This window comes from Neomonachus schauinslandi, chromosome 9 (genome assembly GCF_002201575.2).
Source record: "Neomonachus schauinslandi chromosome 9, ASM220157v2, whole genome shotgun sequence".
Classification (NCBI taxonomy): domain Eukaryota; kingdom Metazoa; phylum Chordata; class Mammalia; order Carnivora; family Phocidae; genus Neomonachus; species Neomonachus schauinslandi.
This window is the reverse complement of record NC_058411.1, coordinates 105,780,301-105,804,748: the sequence shown is the minus strand read 5'-3', so window position 1 is coordinate 105,804,748 and position 24,448 is coordinate 105,780,301. Positions and strand designations below refer to the sequence as shown.

The 24,448-nt window shown below is 38.1% G+C and overlaps 1 protein-coding gene across 2 annotated transcripts in view; it reads right to left on the bottom strand.

The window, feature by feature from the left end:
• The window catches only part of MAP2K5 (mitogen-activated protein kinase kinase 5), a 247,019-nt gene that overhangs the window by 174,265 nt on the left and 48,306 nt on the right, over positions 1–24,448 (bottom strand). For both annotated transcript variants that reach the window (XM_021693799.2, XM_044917822.1), the window contains exons 7-8: positions 23,999–24,047; positions 16,893–16,957 (exon numbers count right to left, since the gene is read on the bottom strand). In XM_021693799.2, coding sequence (XP_021549474.1) covers positions 16,893–16,957; positions 23,999–24,047 — 114 coding nt within the window. The remainder of the gene's footprint in view (positions 1–16,892; positions 16,958–23,998; positions 24,048–24,448) is intronic.

Sequence of the window (24,448 nt, the reverse complement as noted above, 5' to 3'; positions counted from 1 at the left end):
GAGCAGAAAAAAATTATCATAGGGAGTATCTGTGCTTCTCTACCAATTGTGAGGCAGAATGTAAGTTAAGAATCAAGGGGCTGACCTAAGATCTGATGGTAAATATTTCAAAGTTCAGTAAAACTGATAATATATGTTATAAATGCGAATTTCTTGGCAAAATGGTCATCAGAATGAGTAGGGAAACACCTTTCCCTTTTTTCCCCTCTTGGAACAAGGATCCCAAGCATGCACAATAACTTTTAATCGCAATGGCAAAACAAGAACTGTACTGCCCCGGTCCTGTGAAGGAGAGAGGCACTTCTTTCCTACACCACGTGGAATAAATGCCATTGATGTAAGTTCTACTTCTCACATAACATACTTCAGAGAAGGTTGGTGAAAAGGGGAACACAAATACTCTGTGAATTATTTATAGAGTGTTATCAATTGTTGGAAAATTCTCTAAATGGATAGGAAACCTAAGAAAACAATCCGGTCACTAAAATGGTGAAAGTAATACTTAGGATTTGGCTTAAGAAGTAACCAGTAATCAAAAAGGGATGGTCTTATTTTAGGTAAGCAAGAAAGAAGAGGATGTTTATCTGTGTTGCTCCCCGGATCTTTTAGAGGATAGGTAAAAGGCGAGAAAGAAAGTGAGTATAGGCTGTTTTAAATAAAAGAAGTTACAAATGCATTTGCTGTTACTAGCTCGCCTCAGACCTAGTTATGCCTTTTCTAAACGATAAAATCGGATTCTGTGTTTTTCAGGCAAAGATTTCACAGCTTGTGGGATATACTGGATTCCCTGCTTCTCTGTTCTTTGAATGCCATAGAGATTTCCAGGACTCCCATCAAAGGCAGGGCAGAATAGAGGAGACAAGGTGAAAGAGAAACCTCTCTGTGGTCTCAGTCATTATGACAAAAAGTATGACTGGGAGGAGACAAACCATTGTCTAAAATGAAATTTTTGGGGGGCGCCAGGGTGGCTCAGTCGTTAAGCATCTGCCTTCGGCTCAGGTCATGATCCAAGGATACTGGGATCGAGCCCCGCATCAGGCTCCCTACTCCACAGGAAGCCTGCTTCTCCCTCTCCCACTCCCCCTGCTTGTGTTCCCTCTCTCGCTGTGTCTCTCTCTGTCAAATAAATAAAATCTTAAAAAAATAAAATAAAATAAAATTTTTTTATTAGTTGTCCATTTTAATGATCTATGCAACTCTTAATTCTCATTAGCATAAAAAGTTAGAGTTGGCCATATTCAGATTTAATTACTGAATCTATTTCTTTATTTAAAAAATTGGTATCTGTTAAAGCCGATACCATACCTCTTATATCTTAGCCAATGTGAGATCATCAGTTTCCATACTTACAGATACTGTTTCCTTGCTTGTTATGTGATATTTTATTCATTGACCAAAAAAAAGTAACTCTGATTTTATGTAAATTTAGAATAAAAATGGAAGTCTTTTCCCAACTCAGAAGTTTTTCCATCTCAAACTCTTAATAGCCAGGCGCCTAGGTAGCTCAGTCGGTTGAGCGTCCAACTCTTGATTTCGGCTCAGGTCATGAGGTCACAGGTTGGGTTGTGCACTGGATGTGGAACCTGCTTAAGAATCTCTCTCGCCCTCTGCCCCTCCCCCGCTCATGCTCGCTCACTCTCTCCTTCTAAAAAAAAAAATTTAAATAAATAAATAAATAAAATAAGGAACTGAGCGTTGATTGTACTACATTATGCCAAAAGATTATAAGGCTGAATGATTCTGCAGCCCACACTAAACAAGTGAAAAACACTTCTTTGCCTTCACAAAAGTCAAGTGCATAAATGCATGTGAGTATACACATAAATACAAAAACTTCTTGTTACCTTGTGAGATTAATTTTTAACAGCTCTGGGTATCATCTTTTAATTCAGTGACACGTTTTCAGTAAACACATGTAAATTAGCTGTGGTTCAGTTAATGAAAATTTTGTTTTATTGCTTGATCTTTTTAGAGATCTGTTCTCATGGTAGACTTCTTTGGGGATAGATTTTACCAATATGTCACATACTAAAATAGCCATCCACAGGAAAAAAAAGAATCAAATAGTTTCAGGGAAATCAACACTGACAGTTGTTGTCTTCCATAATAGATAAACACATTAGCCAGGCTCTAGCTGTTAAAATAGGAAATCCAAAGTAAACAGCAGTTATAAAAAGAAGCTTTTATGTAAACTGTACTAGTTCAAATAGCAGTCTACGCCAACCTTCCTTCTGCCTAAAACCCACTACAAATGCTTGACTACCAATTTTAAAATAATTTGTGGTTAAGCAACACAGCCCCCCGCCCCAAGACTGTGTAAGTATCAAATCAAACATGTTATTAGGTTACAGATATTAACAACTGTTTCAAGATGCTGATCATCCATAGGGCATACTAGCTGCTAACCAGGATATGGGGAACCTGGCAGGGCTGGAAAGAGTTCTAGTCAGAGAAAAGCTACTGGGACCCTACATTTGGTCCTTTCTTATTCTAATTACTCTGGTTATATACCCTTTCTGCTCCCACACCTGCCTCAGTTAATGTTGTCACCACTGCCTCCATATTTCTTCCATAAGTTGATGCGGCCTGGTTCAAGCCTTTAACACTCCCCACATCAACTAGAGTAATGTCTTTTCATATATGGTCTAAATAGCTTAGAGATCGAGGAAGCCACAGTCACAGTGATCTCTTGATCAAAGGTTCAGAAAGAATGTGATAGGCAAAACAGAGAGGCAAGAAATATAAAGCCAAATGATGACAATGAAAGAAATATAGGACTGAGGCAATACGCATGGGAAAAAATAGGAACACCTTGAGGATTAACTACCTGGGACAACTCTCCCCTGAAATGACTTGATTATAATGTAGTATCTGTGCAGCATGGTTTCTTTGTGGAAACTAACAATAAATCACTTTCCAAAAGCAGATACAAAAATGGATATTTCAGAAAACCTCCGTAAACTAGTAATTAATATTCTATTGTGCTTTATAGTTTGTACTTTTTATACAGAAGCGATTTGATTTGCACAAAAGTTTCTTATTCTTAAGCTCGATGGGGTTAAGAACTGCTTCAAGATTCTGATAAGCACTGGAGGATTCAAGTCCTTTGAAGTCAAATCCAATACGCGCCCCAACAAGCCTGAATGAACGCAAATGCGTTGCTTCTAGATCCTCTAACTCAAGTTATCTTCAAGGTTCTCTGGATATGGTCTGTTTTGATTTTTAAAAAGCAATAGGGAAAATCGATTGAATGACTCACTTTTCAGAGCTGCATTAACTTTTTCAGGCCACTGGGGTACTATTTACTAAATTACCTCTCCTAGAACACTAAATAGTACCCTAGTGGGTCAAAGAGTAAATGCACCTCTGAAAAGTGAGCCATTTATTCCCTTCTTCCCTGTAGTACCAGATGTAATATGTCCCCTATGACAGAAATATTAACCCGTTTCCATTAAAAACTCAAGAAATTGTCCCACACTAGAGAAAATGAGTATGAGGACTCTTCCCAAAGCAAAAATCTCTCTTTATAACCCTGTCCACAATACTGTTGAAAAGTCAACATGTACTTATGTAAGTTTTTTATTCACTAGAGATTGATTTTTAATCAAGACCTCAAAAAATATATAAATTAGAAGCTGATGGTTTTCAGCAGAGAGATGCATAGGGTATCATGATAGCTAGTTTTATCTTGTACTTCAGTATTTTAGAAAATCAGCTCAAGCACTCATCTTGCTTATGAAATAAGATCTACATCACCAACAGCTGTTCTTTCACATACCTCATTACATTACAGGTTATTCCTTTGCCAGAAAAAAAAAAATCCCTTGAATAGCAAGTAAGTATATTATTACTTGTAATCTCTATAAAGACCAAAGCCTCTGAATACATTTTTGAGTTGCTTTAGCAATAGCTATTGAGTGCTTTCACACTTGTGAGATACCTCGACAAAGCAAGACTTTAGGTTTTCAGCACTGTTAGTCCCTTACTCTTCTGGAAGATGGCTATGCAATGAAAACAAGACAACTTTAATTTAAGAATCATCCAGCTTCTAATTAAACTGCCATAGGCAGCTGGTTGGATAAGTTTTAATCAGTTTCAATCACCTATTGATTGGTATACTGAAGCCTAAAAAATTAAAAGTAAAAGATGATTGGGGAATTGTCCCATCTCAGAACAACAGTAGAGGCCTCTGTAAATAACTCCTCTTTTAACCATCAGCTAAATGAACACTTCAATACTGCAGTACAAAGTCTTCTGCAAAATTACTTTAACTAACAAGCAGAAATTTATCAGCTTCAGCCAAAATCAATGCTGAAATCAATTTGAACACTGGTTGTGTCTAAAGGGGCTCATTGGCAATTTAGGGAAATTACACCATGTAAATGCCTGTGCTTTAATTGAACAGTTTCATCAACTAGGCTGTGATTGCTGTCCATTCATTTATTTACTTTCGCTGCAGCTACCATTTGTCAGGCTGGAGAGAAGCACTTTATCTTCATTTTGTGCACTTTTGTGCATAACAGACTTCATGAAACGGGCCTATCATGACTAGGGTCAAAACAAACCTGAAGGGACTTTTCCTTTCACATAAAAACTGAACAACACCCAAACTACCATCATACCTTCCACCATCCGGGGACAGTCATCTTTAAACCCAGTAACAAGAAGGAATTTGAGTGACTTCCCTGCACATGGCACTGTGTTTCTGTATTGAGAAGCTACGTTTTGGGCAAAAGAAGGAAAAGCGTTTGGATTCTAAATTCAATTCGACCACATTCTTTCTGAGGTATCTTTAGTGACTTCCAAAAATATATAAACTGTATTAGATCATTCTCTTCAAACATGAAGCAACATTGTGTTTTATAAAGTCCTTTGAGATTAGTCAAGAGAAAGTGCTATTCTCAAATCCATTCAAGAGACTAAGGCTTAAAGATGTCACATAGACTTTTAAAGATTAAGGGGAGGAGAAAGGGAGAGGAGTCTGTGTGGAAGGAGAAAAACAAACTTCCTTGTAAAGACCAGCAGCCAGAGACACCAACAAGGTCCTAAAAAATGATTTAAATGTACACACACAAATGCACTCATAAAATCACGGACAAGAAAAAACCCAAAGATATAATTTCTGGAGAATCCTATGCTGAAATAACTCAAGTTTGGAAAGCATTCACATTTTTGACATTGGATTAATTCAGATTACAAGTTCTAGGGAAGGAGAGAAGAAAGAAGACAGCGGTTCATTCACATGGGTCATCTGTAAGGTACATGTGCCTGATGCATAAAGTAAGTACAATTGTAGTATATTTGTTAGAACACGCCAGCAGAAATTCTTAGGCTTGCACATTCTTAGTTCTTCATAGAACCAAATGGAATTATTCACAAGGAACGGCACCAGGAAGGGACTAATGGATAAGAAAGGATAAGAAAGTTTCAGTGGTGGGTGCCTGGGTGGCTCAGTTGGTTAAGCGACTGCCTTCGGCTCGGGTCATGATCCCAGGGTCCTGGAATCGAGTCCCACATCGGGCTCCCTGCTCTGTGGGAGGCCTGCTTCTCCCTCTCCCACTCCCCCTGCTTGTGTTCCCTCTCTCGCTGTGTCTCTCTCTGTCAAATAAATAAATAAAATCTAAAAAAAAAAAAAAAAAAAGTTTCAGTGGTGATTCTATCCCCATCTTGTTTTGAATCCTCAGGGAAATCCATTGAGTTTGGTGCTTCAGTCTCTTCACAGGGTCAAATGAGGACAGTGACAGCTATTCTACCCAGCTATATTTCAGTGCTGCAGGGGGCTAAGCCGGGCATGTGATGGTGACCTGGTTTGGAAACAGAAGTGCGACCACTATGATTCTGAGCATCTCCTGTGCTTGAATATGATGGAGGCAGGCAGGGCCTTGAAACCTTCTACTGGGGCTGTAAGGGATGCAGGGAAACTTCCCATTTGTCCTTTTAGTCAGTGACCCCAGCTGTTGTACACCACACTCACTAGGAATTACCTTCAATAAAAGTTAGAAGGGAGAAGAAATAAATGGTGTCCAGAAACTTAACTCAGTACATGTTCGTGGTTAAAATTCATTCTGGAATTTAATCCCATGTATGCTTTTCTCTGCCACTCTAAAGGTTCATTGGCTATCCATCTTGTTGCTGAGACAATGTAAAAATATATTTTATTCACAGTTTTTAGATTAACTTTTCTGAAATTTTAATTATGGTTTAATCGAGTTTTGTTTATTGACTAAGTATATTGTTACATTTTGCTGCTGTAGTTAGCAGTTGTAATAGAATCAGAATGTTTGAGAACCTTATACAATATGTATTTTCCAAATACACTAAGCTTGTTAAAATGCTATATTGATTGTGTCCTAAAGCAAGTTCTAATTTTGTCTGAACATTTTTCACTTCGTTATTTGAATTCAACAAACAAAAACCATGAAATCTGCTTTTAGCAATAATACTGAACATTATTTTTCTTTCTTTTGCAACATCGACAAGGAAAAGTATAGAAATTTTAGGGTTAAGAGGATAACGTAATACAAAGTCACACTTAAGAAACAAATTAATGTTTAAAGAAACTTTATGCTTAACTCCCACAACCAAAGCATCTACTGCTACTTCCCTTCTAATCTGGTCATCTGTTCCTCCGATTTAGCGTTAGTGCACAAATCAGAACTGAAACATGTTTCACTCTGGTAAGTTGGTCATTTAACAGAAACACGGTCTTTTACATCTAACTAACCAACAACAGAGCAATGGGGGGAAAAAAAAAACTGTGGCAGAAAGTTATACACATTAAATGCCTTTTGGACTTTCCAGTGAATTATTTTCCCAAAAAAGCAATTTAAGTAAATACCCTAGGTGCTATGGTGTACAAATATTTGCTTGTGCTATATGCCAACCAAGCGACTACATTTTTCTAACACATCAGATACTGTAAAATACCAAAAAAAAAAAAAAATTTTTAATGTGTTTTATAAATCAAGAAATGTACCACCTCCACTAGCATAACCATACAATTAATCTAGGGATTCAATTATTAAATTCTAAGTTTTTGATAAGGAAAGAGACCCAAAGGTAGAATAACAAGTAATGTTGCAACAGCACTATCAGCCCAGAAATGATTGTTTTAAAACATCTATTAAAAAGCCTCTAAAATTAACTAGAGATGGTATATCCCTGACTTTCAGAATTATATGTTTATATCTTATATCCAAAAATAATTTGGATTAAAAATTAGGAAACTCAGAGACTGAATGGCAAATAGAAAACCCCTGGCTTGGGGCACCTGGGTGGCTCAGTTGGTTGAACATCTGACTCTTCATTTCGGTTCAGGTCATGATCACAGGGTCTTGAGATCAAGCCCCATGTCGGGCTCTGCACCCAGCACAGTCTATTTGTCCCTCCCCCCCCACCCCCCGAGTCCCTCCCCACTACTCGTGCTCAGGGGCTATCTCTCTCCCTCTCTCAAGTAAATAAACAAATAAAATCTTAAAAAAAAAAAGAAAACCCCTGGTCTGAGTTCTAGTCTTCTAAAAACAGTATATATTTAAGATGCATGACTCGATGTTTTGATACTCAGTTCTAGGCTTGATTTGACCTTGGGCATGCCCTTAACCCTTCTAAGCTTTAGCTTTCTCACTGGTAGAAAGGGGGTAACCTTCTTAAAAAGGATTCAGCAAGGTCTGACAGATCCAGCATGATCAAGCCTCTGCCCATGTCTCTGCTCTCCCCTGAGCTCACTCTACTATGGCCACCTGGCCTAGACACGACATGTTCATGCCCATCTTTGGGCTTTCGCCAGAGTGGTTCCTCCTGCCTGGAAGGTTCTTCTCCCAGATTTCCCCACAACTGACTCCTTCCTGTCTTTTAGGTTTGAGCTTAAATATCACCTCTTCAGAGAAGCCTTATTGAGCAACTATTTTACATTCTTTATAGCACCTGCTATATCATCCTACTTGCAATCACTTCCTTGATTACTGTCTGTGTGCCCCATGAGTGTGAGCTCCGGGAGCACAGGGAACTTGTCTTATTCACTGCTGGCCTGCAAGTGCTCAGAGCAGTCCTTGGCACAGAGTGACAGTAAGTACCCTAGACCCTAGAACAACACGGGGGGTAGGGGCACTGAGCCCTGTGCAGTCAAAAATCTGCATGTAATTTCTGACTCCCTGAAAACTTAACCACCAATAGCCCACTGTTGACTAGAAGCCTCACCAATACATAAACAGTTGATTAACACATTTTGTATGTCACATGTATTTATATTATATTCTTACAATAAAGTAAGCTAAAGAAAAGAAAATGTTATGAGAATCATAAGGAAGAGAAAATACATTTACAGTGCTGTACTGTATTTACTGAAAAAAAAAATCCACATATAATGTGGATCCGTGCAATTCAAAACTGTGTTGTTCAAGGGCCAACTGTATTTATTCAATGAATCAATGAATATACAATAAGACAAACTTTAAAGAACAAAACCAAGCACCATGTGATATAATATTTTTACAGCAGGTAAATGCTGAATTAATTCTGGAATGTTAGCCTTGGGAGTGACATCATGTCACATCGGTCACATCACGTCCAGGTCTAAGTGGAAATTCTTTTCTCAGTGGTTCTGAACACCAGCCATGTTGTTCTGCTTAAGGTAAGAGGGTTCACACCTCCCAGAGCCACCCAGCAACAGAAAACACTCGGTGTCCATCCCTAGGCTGTGAAGAGTCTGCCCCTGCAGGTTAATTCCTAAATTGCTGACCAGGTTCCTACAATAGGTGCGGTGCAATGCAGGTGAGGATGCCCACCCAGATTCACGGGACACAACTCTCCTCCAGGGAGGACAGTCCAGTGGGAAGAACAGGAGGATGAGTACATCACTCACTCTAACCAAAAGTAGACTGTCAGAGATAGTCCAGATGAGCAATTTGAGGCTAGCCTTCAGAAACACACAGAGCAAACCTATTCCTCAGTCGACAGGAATGCTTTTCTGACTTTTTGAAAAGTCAGCTGTCATGGAGGTTCTTAATTTCCTCTTCTTCAGGTAAAAGCTGGCCAATTCCTTCAACCACTTCTCAACTCAAATACCAGTTCCTCCATGAGGCCCTGACCTGATTCTTCCTGAGGAAAGAGCTAAAACTCACCACCCCTTCCATAGCCCACCACACGGGGCCTGCATACAGGCCACACATACAGATATGCACTCTAGGCTGTGAAGTCCCATACTTACTTCTTCATCCATCTGGACACAGTCCGACAAGAGCCAGGCTGCCCCCACCAGCCAGCAGGGTGCCATCCACACAGCATGTACTCAGAATGAGACTGTTCAACAAATGTATAAAGGAGGATTGGAGAGGCACCATTCCCAGGCCCCCTGACAATTCTCCTCATGCCTCTCTGGCTGGTCTCTGAACTGTCCACATCTCTCTGTAGAAACTCAGTACCCAGAACTAGACACACGAATCCGAAAGTGGCATGCTACAGGATGAAGTCAAATCCCAATGTTGTACCCTCTTGATGAAGCCAGAGAAAGGAAAACTAGATCTCCTCCACCCTAAAAAAACACAAGTGTGCTAATGTTTATCTGGTCACAATCACTTCTGGTTGGGGACTTCCAATTTCTCTACAAAGAAACATTTTTACTAAAATAAAATATTAGAAAGAAGTCTTGCCACTTTAAAACTATTTTTCCCTACAAGGAGATGGTGTTGAAATACTTCGATTCAGCAAATTCTTACTTGAAATATTACCATAATGTATTGATTTTTACCAGACTCAATTGACTGAAAAGTTGTTTGTATAGCAATATTGGCCAAACCAATATACTAGAACAATTTTGTTACCCATAGTAATCAAGTGCATTTCTGAAGTATAATTATACTGTCATAAAAATAAAGCCAAGATACCCTTTTCCAAGCAATAAAACAACAGGGGCTATAAACCAGGAAGAAGAAAAGGCTAAATAAATGAGATTTTTTAAAATTAAATTTAGTGTCTTTTAAAAACACCTCCGCCTCCTCTTCCTTCCCTTAAGCCAAGGTTAGCAGAAAATGATCAATACTTCAATCTCAATAAACTATTTCAATAATAGTTAATTCAGGTGGAAACAGAGTCTGAAAATCTCTGCTCAGTGACCTGTAACATCCTGTCATGTTGGTTGTATGCCAATAATCCATCATTGCCATAATGGATATGAGCACATGTGAAGTTATAGGAACATAGAATGGGGGGAGCAAAGGTGGGAAAGGTGTAGAGAATCACAAGCTCAGGTTCATTCTTTAAACTTTAATCAATACAATATACATTATTCTATGAAACAAACCTCTAACTGTGAATGCTGAGAGAGCGAAAGAGGGAAACATAATTAATTTTATTTGACAAATACTCATTGATTTTCTGAAAATATTAATATCTTTGCTTGTCACATGATACTTTAACACAATCCAGCCATACGTAAGTATTTAATTTTGCATTAAGATGATATCTTGTTTGCTTGTTTAAAATATGATCTTGGCTGCAAGGAAAAGGCTCTTCATTTGATTGGAAATTTAAAGTTAAAATAAATCAAACAATCATGCTGGCTCTTGGGTCAATATCAAAACCACTTAAAAACTACTCTTAATTTACAAGATGTACCTCAGGGAAAAAATATAAAGGAGTGGGGTCACTGATGCAGTGGGCAGAGAAGCAGGGGTCAGACCTACTGCTGATTTGGTTTGGCGCCTTCAGATTGGCCAGTGAAAGAGAAGTGAGAGCTTCCTGGGTACTATGTGGATCCCAATATTTTCATCAAGGACTCTTCTTTATTATGTTTTTCCCCTCAGGAATCCCATGTTTGGGCATATTTTGTTTACTAAACAGCATTTAATTAGACAGCAATTCATGTGTTTTCTCATTTTACATAACTGACCACCAGAGCTTCTAATTTTCATTAAATACCTCATGTTACTGTAATGAGTTGATATAATTCCAGCTCCAAAACCACAAATGCAATGTTTTATTTGGACTCTACAACCGTATTACAAGGGCAGAATACAACTTAATAGTTCATGTGATCTCAGTCACTCTCTCCAAGGACCATTCTCACCCTTCTGCCCAACAAATATCTCATAAAATGGATAAGACAAAAGAGAGAAGGAAAGACCAACCCTTTAAGAATTATTATCCCGTCCCTCTTCTTGTTGTCTCTGGATGAGTCAAATTAATTCTTAAATAATGGTTTATATCCAATCTTCAAAACACCATGTCGGCAGAATTTAAGCTATGCATTATATCACTGAGAAAATCCTACCCCAAATCCAGGTTTGACCGTTAATGTACTGTAGGAAGGAACTGGAGGCAGAAAATTCATTACTGTTTTCAAACACTTACACACTAGAATACCTGACCAAAAAGCTGACAATCTGAGTCTTAGGCTAATTTGCATTAAAGAAAAAAATAAAAGATGATCCTTACATACTTATTGGCTAACTGACTTATTAGCATGACTTAAGTCCTAAGAGTTAAATATTACTTTATTTCTGGACCCAGAGCTTAAGCAACTCCATCTAACAATGCCCCCAGGGAGCAAAGAACCTGAGTGACTGGCCTTCATTATCATAGAATGTTTCCAAAGTAAGTGGGCCTGTTAATTACTTTCATTTCAATGTGACATACTATCCAAAAAAAGAGGACAGTAACTAGTATGTTAGGTTAATGGATACTAAGTACTCAGTTTTAACACCTGAAAGAAAATTAATCATTCAAATACATACCCGTAGTTTAGAAATTCCTATTCGTCTAGGTGAATGTTCTAAAACAATTATGCAGGCTCTAAACCTAGCTAGATATGGGGAGAATCCAATTAAAGAGCCCTACTAAAACCTGCTTGGGAAAAAAAACCCCACTTGCCTCATTCTCATTTCAGCCAACATGTATAAAGCATCTTATTCTATCCTTAGGACTGGGCTGAGTACACTAGAAAATACAAGGAAACACAATGGACTCTGCTTGACCTTGAGAAACAACACCGCCTGGGGGAAAAATGCAGAGAGAAGAGGAGAGACACTAGAATTCTGGCTTTGCCACTGAGTGGCCACATGACTGTGAGTCCTAGCTGTTTCCAGTGGTAAAATGGGCTTAACATTTTACCAGGTGTCCTAGAACAATCTGAAAATATGATAAAAGAGAAAAATACTCTGGAACTTCTAAAAAATCACTATATGTAAGATACAATAAATCATATTCATGACACAACTAGTAAATAGCAGGAAACATAGAAGTATACTAAGTATCATAATATAATACAGAATTTCTTAAAGTTAGTTAAACACAACTCTAACACAGTTCAACATCTGTGAGATGTTTGTAGATGTTCCTCAAAAAAAAAAAAAAAAAAAAAAGCCCCGTGGTCAAGTAAGTATAGGGGACACAGGGCTTAATGATTTTTCTATTATTAGTACTACCATTAACAGTAGCTAACATTTAGTTAGGCAGTCATAGTGCTGTGCCTTTTCTATGCAACATCTCATTTAACCTCACAACAACCTTATGAGATGTTATTATCTCCATTTTACACATGGGCAAACTGAGGCAGAAGACATTATGTAACTTTCCCCAGGTCACACAGCTAGAGGTAGATGCAGGATACACTTAACCATAACACATATTGTTCTCTACTTTCTCAAGGTTTCTGAAATTCACTGTGAATCTCTTACAGGGGGACAGAATATGTGTCTTTCCTGAATTTGGGTTTTTTTTGGAGCAACATGAAACATTTTGGGAAATGGAGCAATAATGAAAGTGCATTCATTTTCTTTTCCTAAATTATTCTTCTTCCTAGGCATAAGGTCTACTTTAGTCTAAAGTATTTCCTTTATAATCCATTTCGCCCAAATTAGTAATCCAAGAAATACCAACTTAAAATTACCTGCCTAGGTCATTATCATAATACAGAGAATAACTCAGCAGGGGACTATGCACAGCATCCACAATACCACTTGGTTTAAATGTTTGGGCCCAGAATTTCATACTGTGTAACTGGGGGGATATCCAGGCTTAAAGGGCAAAAATGTGATCAACTATTAAATAATATATATTGCAGGGCGCCTGGGTGGCTCAGTTGGTTAAGCGACTGCCTTCGGCTCAGGTCATGATCCTGGAGTCCCGGGATCGAGTCCCGCATCGGGCTCCCTGCTCGGCAGGGAGTCTGCTTCTCCCTCTCCCACTCCCCATTTGTGTTCCCTCTCTCGCTGTGTCTTTCTCTGTCAAATAAATAAATAAAATCTTTAAAAATAAATAAATAAATAAATAAATAAATAAATAATATATATTGCAGTTACACATGATGTCCTATCCCTTGAAATTCACAACATCCAATCAAGTAAAGCAAATAAGAAAGAAATATTAAACTTTTGCTTTGCATTTATTAGCTTTATTATACTTTATAAGAAAAAAATTAAATAGGCCCATTAGGCATTTTTGTTACCAATGAGTAGATTTTCCAATATTTTCTTCATCTAGTTTATGTAGCATAGCCTATAATGTAATCATTTTGTTTGAAAAAAATCACAATTTTTATAGTCAACACCATTAAGGTAAATAAACTTAGTGTAGGATAAGGTCAATCATAACACATCAGACAGTTTTATAGAGACTTTAGTAAAGTGGATTCTCATTTCTCGATGATTATACCATTTTTTTTGTGAGTGTGCTGAACTAAAAGCCACGGATATAAGAACAATACAACTGAAGCCCAGGCAGAAATGGAGACCAATGATGAATGACAAGTGGTTATGCAATTTGGTTATCTTTACATTCTCTCCTTTTAAGAATCACCTAAACAATAAGATCAATGAAATGTCTTCTTTGTATAAGAAATACACTATGTAAAATAAAGCCCTAAAATGATCATGTTACTGCCACTCACCCTCTAAAAACAACCACTGTCAAAAACGTATTAAATCTTACAATATGCGGGGCACCTGGGTTGCTCAGTCAGTTGAGTGTCCAACTCTTGAATCCAGTTCAGGTCAAGATCTCAGAGTGGTGGGATCGAGCCCCAGGTTGGGCTCAGCGCTCAGTCGAGAGTCTGCTTAGGGATTCTCTCTCTCCCTCTCTCTCTGCCCCTCCCCCTGCTTGTGTGTGAGCACACATGCACACTCTTTCTCTCAAATAAATAAAACTTTTTTTAAAAAATAAAAAGTTAAAACTCTTCCAACAATCATACTGAGCACTAGCAATGGTAGATAAATGAGATCAGGATAAGTTGCATGTTAACACAGCATTCCAGCAGTTAAAGAACTTGTGCTAAAGATGTGTAAGATAATGTGGCCCTGATGAAAGGAGAACTTCTAGCCATGCTTCTTAGCTAAAAACAAGAACAAGGCAAACAGGGAGTTACTGTTTAATGGGCACAGGTTTCAGATTTGCAAGATGAAAAGAGTTCTGGAGATGGACGGTGTTGAAGGTTGCATAATAGTATGAATGTGCCTAATGCCACTGAACTGAAGGCTTAAAAATAGTGAAGATACTAAATTTTATGTTAAATGTTTCTCACCATAATTAAACAAATAATAAAACATTAACATGATTTAGGGCGCCTGGGTGGTGCAGTCGGTTAAGTGTCTGACTCTTGGTTTTGGCTCAGGTCATGATTTCAGGGTCCTGCATCGGGCTCCACACTCAGCGCAGAGACTGCTTTTTTTTTTTTTTTTTTTTCCAGAGTCTGCTTAAGACTCTCTCTCCCTCTCCCTCTACCCCGCCCCCCCCGCTCTCTCTCTCTAAAATAAATAAACCTTTAAAAAGACAAACAGAAAAAACATTAACATGATTTTATGCTGTAATTTTTCCTTGGTAGATGGGCATGTTATTTCTATTTCTCTGCAACCTCCCCTTTTTGTTATTAACCTATGTTTTAAAAGAAAAGATTAAAATCTTAACATCTGGGATATTATTTCTAATAAAAATCATCTGCTGGAGTTTGGTGGTCTTATGTTTCCCCCCGCTAGAATAAACCAGGACAGTAAATTCACAAAAGGACTTAAATTTAAAAATATGAACATGCTTGCGAGTTAAACATCTGGTTAAATAGAACACATGAATCGGCTAGGCGTCTAAAGAAATGATTTTGGATTCCATCTGAAGTCAATAAAAGGAATCCAGAGAGTTGAAGAGTTGCTAGAAATCTTTCCTGTTTTATTATATCTGGCTATAAGCATAAAAGTATTAGTAAAAGCAAGGTTGAGGCTTTGAAAATTGCTCCCTCACAGGGAACTCAAGAGAAGCAAATCAGAGTGTGCAGGTTCCTTCTTCTTTCCTTTCAAAGGGCACCTAACCCCAAGAACCTTCAGAACAGGGTAAAAATTCAAGTCAGATAAGAGTAAGAAAGAGAAGAGTAAGATGAAGAAATGTTTTTTATGCAGTACTGGCGCTGCTTGGGAAGGAATGCTAGTATATCCAGGGAAAGACAAGAGTGACTCAAACCCATCCGATGTATTAGGCATAAGAACATTTTAAGGGCATGGCCTAAGGATCATGTAAGCAATATGCTGTTATTTAATTCTCTGAATTATCACAGTGGAAGCACTTAACTTTAAGACCAACTACTCACAGTACCCAGACACGAGAGAGGGAACACAAACAGGGGAAGTGGGAGAGGGAGAAGCAGGCTTCCCATGGAGCAGGGAGCCGGATGCAGGGCTCGATCCCAGGACCCTGGGATCACGACCCGAGCCGAAGGCAGACACTTAACGACTGAGCCACCCAGGCGCCCCTGAACGTAAGTTCTTAAAGGACTAGACTCAGGAGAACAGACTCACATCCTGGCTCTACCTGCAGAGAAGACTGAAGCCCTGAGTGGGTGAATGGGTCAGCTGACTGAGAAGAAGCTTCTAACCCCAAGAAACCTAATTCTATGCCAAGCCTGCATCTGTGTGTGGAAGATGTTCTGGGATTTTAGGATGTGACCCTTCATGGTCACAGGGCAATAGGGCAATTTTTATCTATAGTCATGTGGTAGGCAAACACTTAAACTTCTAAGAACATTAGTAACCAATTATAAATTGTTTCACAACTTTGAAGATATGTATTAATATCAACATTAAAACATCTAAGGTAAAAACACAATCATAATGTGATGCAGAGTTAGTGTATATGTGGAAAACAGCTCTCTGGAGGAAAGCTTTATTATTCCCTCAGGGCTTTCTTACAGAGTATGGATTTTTTAATTCCTAGTGGAATATTTTTCATACACCATTGCAGACTATTAAGTACCAGATATTACATTATGTAGTTTAAACTTTGCACTACTGCATGAGAAAGACTTCCCTGTCGAGAGAACTATTTTTTACGGTTAGCATTTTTTAATATGAAAATGAACACTCCTTTAGGGTAAGATCACTGCTACTGGAATTTGGGAGAATTTTATAACTTAACATATTCATCAATGTGTAGAAATTCTCTCAGGGGACTCAGGTGAGGAGAGAAGGAAATACAAGAGGAAGAAGGCTTGTTAATAACTTATGGTGTCAACACAGGGCAAAGCAATGGTATTTATAAGGGCTGTCTTCCACTGGGCGCAGCTGTAAAAGGGCAGGGGACTAGCACAGGGTGCCAGCAAGTTTAAAAAAAAAAAAAAATGGTGTGAAAGAGTGAAGGAAAAAAATGCATTAAACTTCAGGCCAGTTAAAGGTACGCTTGCTAATGGTGGACTATTAACTACTCACCCAGGAGAGATGCAGACGCAGAAATATTAAAAAGGCAATATAAATGCACTTTTCCAAGCAATTCCTGAGAAAATAGATGCCTTGCAGAATTTTGGAGTCAAAAGTGGAAATAAAATCTAAGTGCTGGTCATTTAAAAATCTTTGCCACGGAGAACTTGAGTACTCACATTTGGCTAAAGTGGATAGAAAGTTTAAATGAAATCGACTACTCACTTGTAGACTGTGCCTCCGTTGCCATGGCCAAGAGTGTCTCGATACCGTATGTCTTGTTCATTCATCTCCACGAGAAAGGAAGAAAAACAAAAAGGGTGTCATGCTGTGGATGGAAATGTCAAGGAAAAGCAACTCTGGGCCATAAACAACAAGCAGTCTGGGTCATTTCAAGTTCAGCTGCAAGAACGAGAAGATCAATACAACATTTGCTGTCCAATTTATAAAAGACGATACCAAGGGACAAAGTGATGGAAAGTTTAATGACAATTTGTTTGCCTGGGTCATTTCATTAAAGTTTGATAAAAGGTGTCAAAATGGAATGATATAACATAGCTCAAAAGGGTCAGGTCAGAGATACTGATAAGAACACAGTCTCCAGTACTACACATAACCAATGCCAAATAGCACTGCACATAACCGAAGTCAAACTTGGGAAGACAACACACACACACACACACACACACACACACACACGCGCGCCCGGTAATCTAATGCACAATCTGTAAATAAATCAGTCAGGTGACCCCATAGCTAACATTAAACAAACTAACTGAATAATGTTAATGATTTTCCTAAAGGAGATACAGCTTTTCTTTGGAAACAGTAAATTAGTATACAGCGGTAACTGGGTAGAAATAATATTATGCTGATGGAAAAGTGCCAAATGAGTGCACTTTCAAATGCACACACAAATATTGTAATGCATAAAGGGAAAACATATAAGCATGTGATTCCTATAAACTAAAGTCATTTTCATAATTTAATATGTTAAACAGCATGCACATTTTCCTGGTTCTGTAAAACTATTACACCACAAATACTACTCTCGTTTGTATCATGAATAGGAGTCAATTATTTTAGTGCCCACAAAATAATGTTTTAGAGTTTTAAGGAACTCCCTAAATTATTTATCAAATGACTTTAAGACCAGTCAGATTACATTTGATGCATTCAGTAATTTTCTACACACTGGTCCAGTTGCTTAAAAATTAACTGCCAACTTTATTCACTAAATGGATTCAATAAAAGTGTTATTTTCCATATAGCTAAAGCTTGGGAAAAGCCATAGTAAGCCGTGGGAAAAAAAAAATCAATTTCCAGGGAATTGCACTGCCTTGCATGGGCAGAAAATGGATGGAGTTTTTAATTCAGTATCACCTGGAAAAAAATAGTTTGCTTTCAGACCATTATAGTAAAGCTTTAAATATTTTGCTCTAAACATCCACCAATTGAATAAAGCAAGCCTCCATTTATCAAGGGAAATATTTTTCTTCTATACATTTCTGAGGTTGAAGCTTCAGAGAGCTGTGATAATTAGGAGTACAGCGCAGGTACCAGAAACAGCTTCCTTTCCAAGCCGTTCTGCCAAGCCCTAAAAGAATATTGACAGATTAATGTGTAAAGGCCAATTCAACACCCAATTTAATTGTAGTACAACCTGATTGATGCAATTTGCAATCAGCTAATTACTGTATTTAGGGTCAGAGGCAAAATGATAGACAAGTCAGAAAAACTGGCAACTATTTTCCTCTTTGAGGGAAATTTTGTTCTTCATTACCTTTATATTACTAATGCAGAAAAAAGAAACCATATTTTAACCTATATAAAAGATAGAGCATGAAGAAAAGAAAACTTCATTACTCTGGACCAAATAATAAATTTTAAAACAGCAGGAAGAAGAGCAGCATACGAAATAACTTGAGATGCTAAGGTAGCAGAGCTGTTACTGGGTTTACTTGGATCGATGGATATGAAGGACACACATGTAAATTGCAGTATCTATTTGCCAGTATGAATAGGCTAATTCCTTCAAAGCATTTCTCAAGGCAGTCTGAACAGCACTCTAAACCTCATTTGTACCATTAGCTTGCCTAACAAGCTGCACCCTTATCAGGGCCCAAAGTAAATTTCTAGGAGAACAAACCTCGAAGAGTATATATAGGATTCAGGCTCCAAAAGGACCACACTCTGAGACTGCACCCCTTCCACCACACCATCAGGGCCTTCCAGATAAAAGAACCAGTAGTTTCCTCTCAGAAAAATAGACACGCCGAGACATATTGTTATTACACATTCCAACAGCACACTGGGATGGACCTAGGCCTTTGCAGGAAGTTGGAGGAAGAGAAGGCAAAGGACTAGGTATGGCATGTCTCTGAGCAGCTTCAACCATTATAATCCTGACATTGTAGTTTTGTTTTTTTTTTTTACCTCTAACACCCAGGAGGTTGAGAAGTGCAGCAGCCATCCACCCCACATCCCCAGCATTCCAACCTGACCAGAAGTGGTACGCATCCAACAGGGAACAGGTTGAGAGAGGTTGTATATTGTGTGTCTGTGTGTGTGTGTGTGCGCGCGCGAGCACATCCATGTGCATATGCTAAGCACTGGGTAAGCAAATTCAAGGACAGAAATTTGGACTCCCTCAGACAATAAGACTGTAAGAGCCTCATAAAGATAAAAGTGGTTTTGGAGTGAAAATTCTAAAACCATCTCACTTAAAAAGACAGTATCCATAAAAAGGTAGTTAAAGTGTTTCTACAGTGTTTTAAAGTTTTATAGACCTTTGTCCGGCCTATGAAGTGACTGATAGATTTTTATATTAAAAAAATCAGATTCTTTTCCTTTTTGCTCATTTGGATTTTCTAATTTTTATATTGTATGCAAATATTATTCATGTAAAAAAACATTTAAAAGGAAAACCATCAGAGCCAAGCTCTTGAACGGATTACAACCAACCTTTTGAGAATCTCAAATCTCCAATCAAAATGGGTTACTTTAATTGATTTTAACTATGAAAAAATCACTAACAGGATCAACTAACAGGTGAAAACATTGTTGCCTTTTTTCTTTAGATAAGCATATTAATTCAACTTTTCTAAATGAGGCACAGAAAGAGTGTTCATTTTGATACAAAAGTGGGATTTATATGCCTACAGCATACAATATTTAAATATTACAGTTGGGATCAAGTATCACAAAAATCACAGAACTGTACAGCATTTCAAATGCACAGCCCAACTAGGTCACAAAACTAGTCAATAACAACTAGTCAAGGTTAGAACTCAGTCCTTCAGTATTCTCTGCTCAGTGCCGTATCTTAGAAGCTGATGTCCTGGCTAAGTATAGAGGGACATTCTCTCCCATCAGGCTCACTGGTCCACAGGAAGGAAAATAACCAACGGAAGGGCACTAACAAGTTAAAAGCAATTTCATTAGCTGCGGTTTTTGTTTTTAAAAAGAGAAATGTTTCAAAGATCACATAGCTCTTTATAGAGAAAAGAGGTGCAATAACATTTTTATTCAATAGAGATACTGAATTATTTTTAAATATAGCTATTTCCTTGTTTTGACTAAAAAAAAAAAAACAAAAAACAAATAAGGGGCGCCTGGGTGGCTCAGTTGTTAAGCATCTGCCTTCGGCTCAGGTCATGATCCCAGGGTCCTGGGATCGAGCCCCGCATCGGGCTCCTTGCTCAGCCAGGAGCCTGCTTCTCCCTCTCCCACTCCCCCTGCTTGTGTTCCCTCTCTCACTGTGTCTCTCTGTCAAATAAATAAAATCTTAAAAAAAAAAAAAAAAAGCAAATAAAAGGCAGAATACTAGATGTGAGAGAAGAAAAAGAAAAAGCCATTAGAGTTACAATTACATGTCAAATGAAAGACAGCAAATGACCTGGGAGAAATGACAGGCACTGGGGCTCTGCTCCTGCTGAAGGAGTCAGGGGCTGGGAAAGAAACATGGACTAGACAGGACAACCCACGGGTCATGTCCATGTGGGTAGGTAGGGGAGAGGGTCATGCAGTGTGGACTTCCATACAGTCTCATTTATGTTTTAGTCTTCATATGGGATGGAAGATGAACCATAAGAATCTAAGAGTTTTATATAGTGATCTTAATACAGCTTTTAAAGCTAATTTTACAGAATTCCTATTTTTCCTCCTCCTCCTTTTTTTTTTTGGACCACAAAAAGTTTTCCTAAAGGCATCTGAAGTTCTCAAAATAACCAAACATGCAGCAGGATCAGAATTAGTTCTAGGATCTGTGGCTTCTCAGTATATTTAATACTTGATTTATCGGGAATAGGAAAACAGTGTTACAAAATCTAAAACACAAAAAGAGGGAAAACAACTTCAGAGATGCAAAGGTCAAAGTCATTCATCCTTGAAGTAACTGTGTACTTTTTTAATCCTTTAAATTGACCCACTGGGCCATTTCTAATCAGTTTCAAATCAAGGGCCAATGTTAAAGAGATGATACTGTACTAAAACTGAAGTGGGAAAAACACATCACAAAAACACACCAGTGGCACTGATTTATAGCTCTCAATGAAACATGCCTAAAATAGCTTATGATTTGGCTTTTTTTAAGCTAGAAAAAAAGGAATCTTCCATCATTAAGTGGTAAAAGAAAACAATGTCTCCATTCCAAAGACTAAATGTTAAACTTTAAAACGTGCTTGATTTAATATAATAGTAATGAAATTAATGGGAAAAATGAAATGGAATTCAATTATGGATCAGCAAAGAAAATATTCTTTGTTTATTGCCTGCCTGTGTTAAGAAGAATCAGTACCTATCGCTTATAAATCATTAAAATAAAAATGCTCAATTAATCCTTATTTTATATGGAAAGGTCTGACAGAAACTAGTCCTATCACTAGACCTTTGCTTCACAAATCGAAGCAATAATGGTTTCAGAAAGCAGTCACACTCTATGAGCAGACAATTGGAGAGATTTAGTAAATCCCACTTTATAGAGCAGAGACTAATCGGAAAACACAAGCCAGTCAAATGTTTCTTATGAACTGTTGACACTATATCAATGCTGAATCAATTGGTGGCATTTACTCTGAGTGACAGAAAAGAAATAAATATTTATATCACATAACCTATATCAATGAACCCAGGCAGAAAGCTATTTCTAACCTGTCAATATTTGATTATCTTGAAGAATCATGTCCCTTTCTTTTAATGATTAATATGAATTCCTTATTAAATCTAAGTGGAGGATAGTGGAAAGGCAAATCATTATTAATGCTTGAGAGCATAAACCACTAAAATAAAAAACTATGCTCAAGTGTTAAAGTATTGTTAAATGTGACTTATATCTTCCATATCAAGTGGTGTCCGTGTTCAGCCCAGAAATTTGACACCACAGCTGTGCATGTTACCTCACTGCAGAGTGATCTTGCTCACTCTTTAGTTACCCTATAGCACCACGGAACTGAGAAATTAGTACAAGGAGGAGGTATTATGAGGACTTCCAAAGGTGGGTTTTTCTGTTTTGTTTGTTCTTGTGAATGAAAGTAAATACAATAAAGGCTGCTCCTTGACAGAAAGAAAATGTCACACTGTTTAACATAGGGGTTATCACATTCCCAAGGGAAAACAATAAACTATCTTTAAGTGTCAAAAATCATTGTTGTGACAATCTTCCACCACCAAGAACCTCATAACTGAGACCACTACGATATTTGTGGTACTAGGTCTGTTGTCAGAACATTAGGAACATTTCAGAACACTTATTTTTTGCACTGGAAATAAACTGTTTTTCATCTTTGAAAGAGGACTCTATGACAGGTTATTTTCCATTGCCTGGGCTGAACAAATGTAGTTAAAGCTTCTTAATTTATGTCAATTTTGAAATATATTTTCCAGCTAAAGAAAGCAAGTGACTCATACATAAGTTACAATTAGTAACTAGAATGCAAACATGCTGAAGAGACATAAACATCCCAGGCTCAATGTTTCTGCTTTTCGTCAGGTTTTGTCTCATACTGGCTCTGAACACGTTCGGGGCACTAGGGGCATTTGTGGACCTCAATCCAAAGAAACCTCTGGCTGCTTAAAGTCAAAAGTATTAGGTGAACACTCTCTAAAATTTTGAGGCCGTCAAGATTACACATACAATACCGGGTTCTCATTAGCTATAAACAGAATATCTAAGGACTAGAATTCACACACTCTGGATGACGATCAGATGTCAGAACCAGATCAACTTATCTTTTCCAACTGTATTCAAGCGACTGTGTGCTAAAGAAGCACGGCTTCAAGAAGCACTACCCACCAGTCACCATTGTAAGGCATGCACATCTATTAGGCCACAGTTACAGGTGATATTCAAGGACAAGCACGAGGACTCAGCTTTGTCTTCTTGACGGGCTCCACTACAAGTACTTGATTCATGAAATGCCAATGAGCCTTGGAGAGGTCAGCGTGTGAAGGCACTGAATAAGCATCTGAGATAATTAAGATTTCAGCCTTCGAAACATGGACGGGAAGTGAACAGCAGTTAAGAAAATCAATAAGAGTCTTTTATTTGCAGTGACACAGATGTCTCAGTCAATAGAGCCTAATAGGCAGGCTTGATCGCAACGGACAGGCGCCTGCCTCCAAGGCTATCAAAGGGCTTCCTCTATAACAAACATTAAAACGCATTTATGTTGCTATTGAAGAATCGAGGACCCTGTAGGTAGCTTAATTTGCCAGTGTATGTTTAAAAGCACTATACTATTTCAGATGTGTCCATTTACTTGAATCAAAATTAGTGAGAAATACGTGGCCTGCAGGCCCGTCTGTCCCTCTCTGGCTGGGGTAGGTCATTTGGCTTTAGAGGGCCAGCTGACCGGGCAAACCAAACCAAGGGCTTCTCAAGCCAAGGAATTTTAAATGCCAAAGGTCGGCTGTTACTCTGTTTCCCTAAAAAGCCAGCGTTCCTTTTAGGACAAAAGAAGGAGCCGAGGTAAGAAAGGAACAGTTTTTCCTCTTCTCCTCAAAGATAATGAAAGCAGAAGACACCTCCCGAAGCAGGGCCATTTCGACAACCCATGGGTTGACACACTTGTTCAGAACTGATTAACTTTTTTTAGACTGAGATGGCAGCAGGGTGTGTGCATGGTACTTCAATCTGCTGGGAGTGAAACCCATTAGCACAGTTTGAAAAACGTGCTGCAAATTGTTCTGCCAATCAAATTAAGCCACTGTAATTCATTTATGACAGGGACACGTTCGCGGGCTCTTTATCTGTTTATTAAGTTTATGGATACAAAAACTGGACAATAACAAGTTACTGCTACGTGAAAATCTTAATATGTAATGACACCTACCTGGCCATTGGCTAATATTTTTTTCAGTTCAGCAGAAGACTTCTTTAAGCTGAAAAGGGAAGACATGATTTTTAATGGCAAGATCATGGACACCTTGGAACACCATTCAGAATTTTGCACTAAAATACGCCTTTGTTTTAGGTGTAGACATGGACTACACTCTTTACAACCTTCTTTCTACATAAAATTTTTTCCAAAGTAACTGGCCTGATGGAAAAGGTATTAATAAAATCCTGAAACCCTAAAGCAACAAAGAAGCCTACAGTCACCATGAAGCAGACTACCTTATGGATTACTTCAGTGACCTTTTTTTGGCTATTAGTCCTGCTGCCTTTGGGTAGCCTTTCAGTGGCTATTTTATGTGGACTCTGTCATCTGCTAAATACAAAGTACTTAATGATGCATTCTTTGGATGTTTACAGAAACAAGAAAAGAGAACTTCAAAAGATA